The sequence below is a fragment of the Eleutherodactylus coqui genome, chromosome 1 (assembly GCF_035609145.1).
Source record: "Eleutherodactylus coqui strain aEleCoq1 chromosome 1, aEleCoq1.hap1, whole genome shotgun sequence".
Lineage (NCBI taxonomy): Eukaryota > Metazoa > Chordata > Amphibia > Anura > Eleutherodactylidae > Eleutherodactylus > Eleutherodactylus coqui.
Window position 1 is genome coordinate 204,527,179 of NC_089837.1, and position 8,811 is coordinate 204,535,989.

The following is an 8,811-nucleotide window of genomic DNA, read 5'->3' on the forward strand; positions in this document are numbered from 1 at the left end:
TCAAGACCTATCTTTTGAACTATTAACTTTGCGTTTAAATGGACCTTTAGGTAAATACAACCTGAAATGAACAACAACAAATGACAAATCACATAGTGTCCTTATTTTAAAAAAAACTAGGACAAAATGCAGAAGCAGTGTGTGAAAACTGTAGCACACTCCATGAATCAATAACTTGTAGAACCACTTTTATTAGCAACAACTAGAGATGAGCGAGCACCAAAATGCTCGGGTGCTCGTTACTCGGGACGAAATTATCGCGATGCTCGAGGGTTCGTTTCGAGTAACGAACCCCATTGAAGTCAATGGGCGACCCGAGCATTTTTGTATTTCGCCGATGCTCGCTAAGGTTTTCATTTGTGAAAATCTGGGCAATTCAAGAAAGTGATGGGAACGACACAGTGACGGATAGGGCAGGCGAGGGGCTACATGGTGGGCTGCATCTCAAGTTCACAGGTCCCACTATTAAGCCACAATAGCGGCAAGAGTGGCCCCCCCCCCCCTCCCAACAATTTTTACTTCTGAAAAACCCTCATTAGCAATGCATACCTTAGCTAAGCACCACACTACCTCCAACAAAGCACAATCACTGCCTGCATGACACTCCGCTGCCACTTCTCCTGGGTTACATGCTTATAGCCGACTCCATTGAAAGCAATAGGCTGCCGGCGAGTGCGGGATGAATTGTCGGGAAGGGCTTAAATATAGAAGCCCTTCCCTGCAATTCATCCAGAAATGTGTAAAAATAGCCAATCAGAGGCAGGTCTGACTCACACCCCCTTCACACCCACTTCCGGCCGCGCTGAACTCCGTCTGCCGGGACAAGGTAAGTATATATATTTTTTTTTATTTTAACACATTTCTGGATGAATTGCAGGGAAGGGCTTCTATATTTTAGCCCTTCCCGGCAATTCATCCCGCGCACGCCGGCAGCCCATTGCTTTCAGTGGAACCTACTGTATTGCCGGCTCCATTGAATTCAATGGGCAAACATCGTTCTTCTCTGCCACAGCTGTTACAGCTGTGGCAGAGAAGAATGATTTGTCTTCTATATGTTCTCAATGGGGTCGGCGCTGCTGCCGCCGGCCCCATTGAGCGCATATAGAGAAGAGAACAGGAATCGCAGATAGGTGCGATCTGCGATTTCTATGGCCTAAGAAGGACCGTTGGGGTTCTTGAAGCCTAAAATACTCCTAACGCTCTCCCTATAGCAGCTCCGGCATCAGCAGCACTGTCCCTGATCTCTGTCAGAATGCATCTGTGGCGAGCCGCGGGCGGGCAGATTTTAATACTCGATTGACACCTGATCTCGCCAGCCACTCACTGCAGGGGGGTGGTATAGGGCTTGAACGTCGCAGGGGGAAGTTGTAATGCCTTCCCTGTCTTTCTATTGGCCAGAAAAGCGCGCTAACGTCTCAGAGATGAAAGTGAAAGTAACTCGAACACCGCATGGTACTCGCCTCTAGTAACGAGCATCTCGAACACCCTAATATTCGAACGAGTATCAAGCTCGGACGAGTACGCTCGCTCATCTCTAGCAACAACTCAAAGTAATTATTTTTGGTATGACTATCAGTTTCTCACATCTTTCTGGGTTTTGGCTCATTCTTCTTTACTATGTAGTTGCAGTTCATTGATGTTTGTAGACATTCTTTTATGCAATGCTCTCTAAAGGTCCCTCCACAGTATTTCAATTGAGTTGAGGTCTGCACTGCTGTAAGAAAGGATTGAACAGAATTTTAAATACATGTATATTAGAAAATGGTATGATTTCCTATTCCTATTAAAAAAATAAAATAAAAACCTTAAAAAGCTGTAGAAAGTGGACAAGCCCTTTTAGGATCCCACCATAGCGTTTTGAATTTGGTTGAGGTCTGAACTTTGACTGACCCACTGCAACCCCTCGATTCTTTTCCTTTTCAGCAATTAAGTTGTAGATTTGCTGTTTTGCTTAGGGTCATTGTCTTGTTGCATGACCCAGCTTCAGCCAAGTTTTAACTTTTGAATAAATGGCCCCAAATATGACTCTTAAAACAAATCATCACCCTTCCACTCCTGTGCTTGATCGTTTGTATGAGGTGTTGGTGCTGACATACTGTGTTTGGTTTTCGACAGGCGTAGCGCTGGTCATTATGGCCAGATATATCCACTTTAGTCTTGTTTGTCCAAAGAACATTGTTCCAGAAGTCTTGTGCTTTGTTTAAATGCAACTTTGCAAACTTTAGCCATGCTGCCTTGTTCTTTTTAGAAAGAGGTTTTGTCCTGGCAACCTCGCCAAATAAGCCATACTTGATCAGCCTTTTTCTAATTGTACTGTCATGAACATGAACATTTAAGATACTAACTTCAGCTTTCAGAGACTGAGGTGTAACTCTCTGGTTCTTTGCAATTTCTCTGAGCATTGCATAGTCTGACCTTTGGGTGAATTTGCTGGGACATCTACTCCTGGGCAGATTGTCATCTGTCTTAAATGTTTTTCATTTGTGGATAATGGACTCCAAATTCTATGAAATTGGCCTTGCAACCCTTCCAAACTGATGAGCAGCAACAATTGATTTTCTCAGATTATTGCAGATTCTTTTCCTTCTTGGCATTGTGTTACATTTCTGAATGCTCCAGACCAGCATAGTGCCAAAACATCTGCTTTTATAGAGGTGGTCACACTTGCTGATGATCAGTTAGTCAGAGGCATTTGATTAGCAGCATCTTGTTATTTCTATGGAAGTAGTAAGGGTGTGCTTAATTTTTCACACAAGGCTTCTGAAAGGAAGGAGACACAAATTAGATATCAGAAAAGATTTTCTGACAGTGAGGGTGATCAATGAGTGGAACAGATTACCACGGGAGGTGGTGAGTTCTCCTTCAATGGAAGTCTTCAAACAAAGGCTTAACAAATATCAGTCTGGGATGATTTAGTGAAGCCTGCATTGGAGGTCCCTTACAACTACCATTCTATGAAATTCTGGTCTAGATTTTTTTGTTAAGTCCTGACGTGGTATAATTCGTCATCTGAGGTTTTATTTACCTAATTTTAAGACTTTCTAAGGGACCAGATTTTTTGACAGTGTCCTAAAACATGAAACCATAGAATTCAAAGTGGGTTTACTTCGTTTTTCTCACGATTGCAGTTAACACAGGATCACACTATTCACAGTACGTGATGGTCACTGCTCACCTCCTCCCCCTCCGTGCACAATGACCTCTACACCTGTCACAGAACATGCCAGAACACTTTCCCATAGAAGTCAGTCAATTCCAGACTACAGGCCGTAAAGCAGATTTCTGAATGCTGTTAACAGTAAGCTCAAGCAAGATGGTTTCCCCCATAATTAGAATACATTAGAAAATCGAATAAAAAGGTATACTATCAGAAACTAAAAACAGACCTTGAAGCAGAGAATTTTCATTATCTGGTTTATTTAGGAAAAAGGTAGGTTGTACATTCCCTTTTAAATAATGTACATTGATTTAGACATTTGCAGATATTTTAAAAGGGTGCATCACAGATTGGCACCCCCACCATTAAAGGGGTTGTCCCGCGCCGAAACGTTTTTTGTTTTTTTTTCAATAGCCCCCCCGTTCGGCGCGAGACAAACCCGATGCATGTGTTGAAAAAAAAAAACGGATAGTACTTACCCGAATCCCCGCGCTCCGGTGACTTCTTACTTACCTTGCGAAGATGGCCGCCGGGATCTTCACCCTCGGTGGACCGCAGGTCTTCTGTGCGGTCCATTGCCGATTCCAGCCTCCTGATTGGCTGGAATCGGCACACGTGACGGGGCGGAGCTACGAGGAGCAGCTCTCCAGCACGAGCAGCCCCATTCAACACGGAGAAGACCGGACTGCGCAACGCGTCTAATCGGGCGATTAGATGCTGAAAATTAGACGGCACCATGGAGACGGGGACGCTAGCAACGGAACAGGTAAGTGAATAACTTCTGTATGGCTCATAATTAATGCACAATGTACATTACAAAGTGCATTAATATGGCCATACAGAAGTGTATACCCCAACTTTGTTTCGCGGGACAACCCCTTTAATAATGCAGGGGTGCGAGATTGCATGTGGAAACAATTGAAATCCCATAAAGCAAGCTATGTCTAGAAAGCCATGCATACCACAAGATAAAAGTCCAACAAACGCTCATCATTAGTACAAGGACATCAGGACACATTTTATAAACAATTAAAAACAAAATACTAGCCAATATACAAAAACCAAGACGTATGTGACACCGCAGGTAGGTCCCAAGTGGGACATGGTGTTGATAAGGAGGCACAATACGTTCCTAATCCAGATACATATGCACCCAATAGGTACATCAAAAAGAGAAGTATTCAAGTCTAAGAATTGTAAAGTGCATGAGAAGAAAGAAAGGCAAATCTGCCTAAATCCTAATAATAGTGAGGAAAATATAAACTCACAATCGCTGTTTCAAAAAAGTTGCTTTGAGTGATAAAGTCCGTAATAGACAAAGGTAACCATAGATGATGATGCTGCCCGTGGGATGAACCCCGAACCCCACGCGTATCGCTGCGTAGTACGGCTTCCTCAGGGATGCTTACATGCCTCATATTTTAAAAGAGAACAGGGATCTGCCCCAAAGAGTGTATCTTACCATAGAGGTCCATACTAATTTGGGTGCTACATCAACACCCTGAATGTCATTGGACATACTGTAGCAATCCTTTACCCTGTGGAGGAAATTTAACAATCGGTGACAATGGCTGATCGCTGAAGGTAACAGCAAAGGGGATAACTGCTAAAAAATGTTCAACAAAGCATGTACGTCAGGAAAGCTAAAAAATATATACATGGACACGTCATACCCATCACTTACATTATAAATGATGGATTTGTTGCCTACAGTGAAGGCCACCCCAAATCACAGTTCCTGTGACAGATTTTTAGTTCTTTTGTATATTATGTATTCTGGTCCTCTTCTTTGAGAGGACCACTTCCTAGAAGATTACTTTTTAAAGCAAAGTGGTTTTACTGTCTTTGAGATAATTGCCTATTGATTAATTCCTTTTATGCATGACTTTCTGAGATATTTGTTTCTGCTTACTGGGAATTTCCATCCAGACACTGGTGATGTTTCTATCAGCGAAGACTAAAAGGGACTAAAAGTGAAAAACATTGCTGTAATACAGCCAGTCATTTGTCTGTGATCCCCGATTCTAATCCCCTTTGTCAGAGGGCCTTATGCAAGTTGCACCCAATAACCTCAGACTAAAGTCGCATCAGACAGTCCATTGACACCCATGTGTGTGCGGTCCTTTCAGCCGGGACTGTAAACCTGGCATGTCCTGTTCTCAGCTGTGATTGGGACCAGAAGAGGACCTGCAACGACTTTTCTTCACACTGACCATCAATTTTATATGTTTTTATGAGGTCAAGGTTCTCTGTTGTCAGTACGTAATGTCTAATTCTGCTTTTTATTCTTTGTTCTGGTATAGGTGACCACCTGCGACAAGATAGCATGGACTTCAGCAGTGAATGGGGCGACCCAGCAAATTGCAGGTGCAGTGACAGACCCAAGCCTCTTGAGTGGCGAGCAGCAAGACAACATCAACGCTGCTTGGCACACTCGCTGGTTGGCACCCCTAACTACATCGCACCAGAGGTCCTGTTGCGTACAGGTAAAGCGTGGGTTACAAAACTTAAAATCTCATGCTTTTTAAAAAAACACATTCGTGCAGCTTTCCTTTTTGTGTGGGATGAGCTGTTGTTTTATTTGTACTTTTTGGGGGTACATGATACTTTTTTGATCCCTTTTCATTCCATTTTTGGGGAGGCTTGATGAACAAAAACAGCAATTCTGGTATTTATTACATGTGGACCAGTGCTCCTTTTTTACATGGGCCAACTTATCAGACTTGCAAATTTCTCCTAGGGCTCATTGACCTGCCGAACAGGTGGTGGAAAGTATCAATGAACGAACTAATGCTCGTTTGTCGGCTGATCATTCAGTTTCGGCAAACCTAAAAAATGATTGGCTGTAAATCTCCACATGTGAACAGTGAGCTATACAGCCAGCCTATTGGGACAATGGATTGTAATTGCAATCATTCATCCCCATAAGCCAAATCTTGACCCATGTGAAGGAAAGTGAAATTAGTCAGTGATTGAAATGTGTTTGGATCAGTACTTGTTAGAGTGGACTGCGGGTTAAAAGACCATAACTGCATGTGGATCACATCTAGATGCCACCGTTTGCAATGCATTACAAAAATGTACCTGTTGTTTTTTTTTTTTTATCCTTTGTGCACAATTATTGAATGGTGGAATAATGATTATTTTCGTATTGTAGGATATACGCAGCTCTGTGATTGGTGGAGTGTTGGAGTTATACTTTATGAAATGCTTGTTGGAAAGGCTCCTTTTCATGCGGGGTCTCCACTGGAAACGCAAATGAAAGTAAGAGCTAAAAAGATTTCTCATCATAGACCTGCATAGCAAGATGTTCGTATCGAACTTAATTTCTAAAAAGAATGGACTTGTTTTAATGACACAATATTACTTTTGTTAATTAGCTTTTTAAATTGACTAATATATGTAAATGACATTCGGATTAGGAAGGGTATCGTTTCTCCTTAAAGAGAGCACTTAAAAGGTGTGTGAGGCGACTTATAAGGCCATACATGCTCCTCAGGGAATATGCGCATAGGTAAGATGAAGCAATACCTCTGCAGCGCCTAGTGGAAAGTAGCATTTCTGCAAGTCAATGTCAGACTTTTTTATTAAGCCTTAGGCATTATTATCAAGGCTCCCACACACTTGCATTTTTTTATTGCTGCGTTTTTTTAATGCGATTGTCAATGGGACATTCTAATGTTAAAAACGCATCACACAAAAATCACAAAGCACCAACTTGCAATGCGTTTTTAACATTAGAAAGTCCCACTGACAAAACGCAGCGTTAAAAAAACACAAGTGTGTGGGAGCCCTAAGGGCTCATGTCCACTGGCGATAGCAATATCGCCGCGAGAAAACCGCAGCGATATCACAATTTGCTAGATTGCGATTTCCCTGTAAAATCATCGCATCGCAAAAGTGTGCGTTTTTGCACGTCGTGCTCTTGGCGGGTTTTTAGAGCAGGAGACTGATGCAGGTTTTTATGGAAAAATTGCATTGCAAAGCTGCAAAAAACGCAATGTGATGTGAGAAATCTGTTTTCTTATTAAACTAGACGTGCGAGAGAAACAAACAAAATGCAGAAATAATCCTACTGCCACGATTTTTAATCCTTGCATCGCAGCTAAGTGGAAAGACTGTTATTGACCAACATGTGTTATATTTTCTTGCGAGAACTCCCACTTTCGCATCACACGAAAAACGCGTGATTTCCTCGCCAGTCGAAAAGAGCCCTAATCTTATTTTAAAAGTCTGGCATTGACTTGCAGGAGTGCTGCCTTCCAATAGGTGGCGCTGCAGAGGTATTGTTCCATCTTACTATTGACATTCCTATGTGACTGTACAGTTTATGTCTAGGCTCACACCACACAAATAGATTATTTTTTCTTAATTTATACTTCCCTTTTAGTTCCTTTTTGGTTAAAAAAAAAAATGCATGAAAATTATTTACACTATGTGAACCAGATTCTCCTAAGGGCGCATTCAGACGACCGTATATCGGCTGGGTTTTCACGCCGGCCGATATACGGCGTCCCTCTGTGCAGGGGGAGGAAGCTGGAAGAGCCAGGAGCAGTGCACTGAGCTCCCGCCTCCTCTCCACCCCCTCTCTGCCCCTCACCACTATCTGCAATGGGAGGGGGCGGAACGGAGGCAGAGCTAAGTTCCCGGATGTAGCTCCACCCCCTTTCATTGAAATTAGTTGTGAGGGGCGGAGAGGGGGTGGAAAGGAGGCAGGAGCTCAGTGCTCTGTACTTTTTCCATCATGATCCACCCAAGCTGGAAAACTACTGTGAAAATGTATTCACCTTTATTTTTTTCTTTTTAAGGTAATAAAATGGCAAACGGCACTCCATATCCCTCCTCAAGCCAATCTTTCACCAGAAGCTTCTGACTTAATTGTGAAGCTCTGCAGAGGCCCCGAAGATCGTTTAGGCAAGAACGGCATTGATGAGATCAAAGCTCACCCTTTTTTTAAAAGCATAGACTTCTCTAGTGACTTGCGCCAACAACACGCCTTGTATATTCCCACTATCACCCATTCCACGGACACTTCCAACTTCGACCCAGTAGATCCAGATAAACTCTGGAATGATGAAGACAAAGATGGAAATAAAAACGACACCCTAAATGGGTGGTATAAAAATGGCAAACACCCCGAGCATGCCTTTTATGAGTTCACCTTCCGGAGATTCTTTGACGATAACGGCCACCCATACAACTACCCGAAGCCTTTTGAATATGACTGCAATGACACACAGGGGAATAATGCAGAAGATTGTGCTCGTGGTGGGAAGAGACCTCCAAATAGAGACTTAGTCTATGTATAGTTAAGCCGCAGATGGATTTCATAGAATCTCTGATATATATGCTGTGGTTTCTTTCTTTCAAAAAGAGTGAGGCAAAACTTGTTTCCGCTAAATTGGGAACCTCAAAAATCTTGGAAAAGTGCACTTCTGGTGCGGCCTCTTGTGCGCTAGCACTATTGGTAAAAATCGAATCTTAATAAGAGATTTATTTAAGCTGTAGTGGCTGCTCAATATTCTAGAGTGATGCTGGAATTCATCCCCGCTGAATTTTAAATATAAAAAGAACTTTTTTTCTTATAACAGCACCTTGTTTTTACACTTTTCTGTGTTTTTCAGATTATCTTTTCTATGTTTTATTGGGCACAC

The 8,811-nt window shown here is 42.5% G+C and overlaps 1 protein-coding gene across 1 annotated transcript in view; it reads left to right on the forward strand.

Annotated features, from left to right (window-relative positions):
- Nucleotides 1–8,521, forward strand: part of LATS1 (large tumor suppressor kinase 1) — a 30,763-nt gene extending 22,242 nt beyond the window's left edge. Inside the window, exons 6-8 of the mRNA XM_066605433.1 lie at nt 5,461–5,643; nt 6,315–6,421; nt 7,966–8,521. Coding sequence (XP_066461530.1) covers nt 5,461–5,643; nt 6,315–6,421; nt 7,966–8,466 — 791 coding nt within the window. The 3' untranslated portion in view covers nt 8,467–8,521. The remainder of the gene's footprint in view (nt 1–5,460; nt 5,644–6,314; nt 6,422–7,965) is intronic.
- The last annotated feature ends 290 nt before the right edge of the window (nt 8,522–8,811 follow it).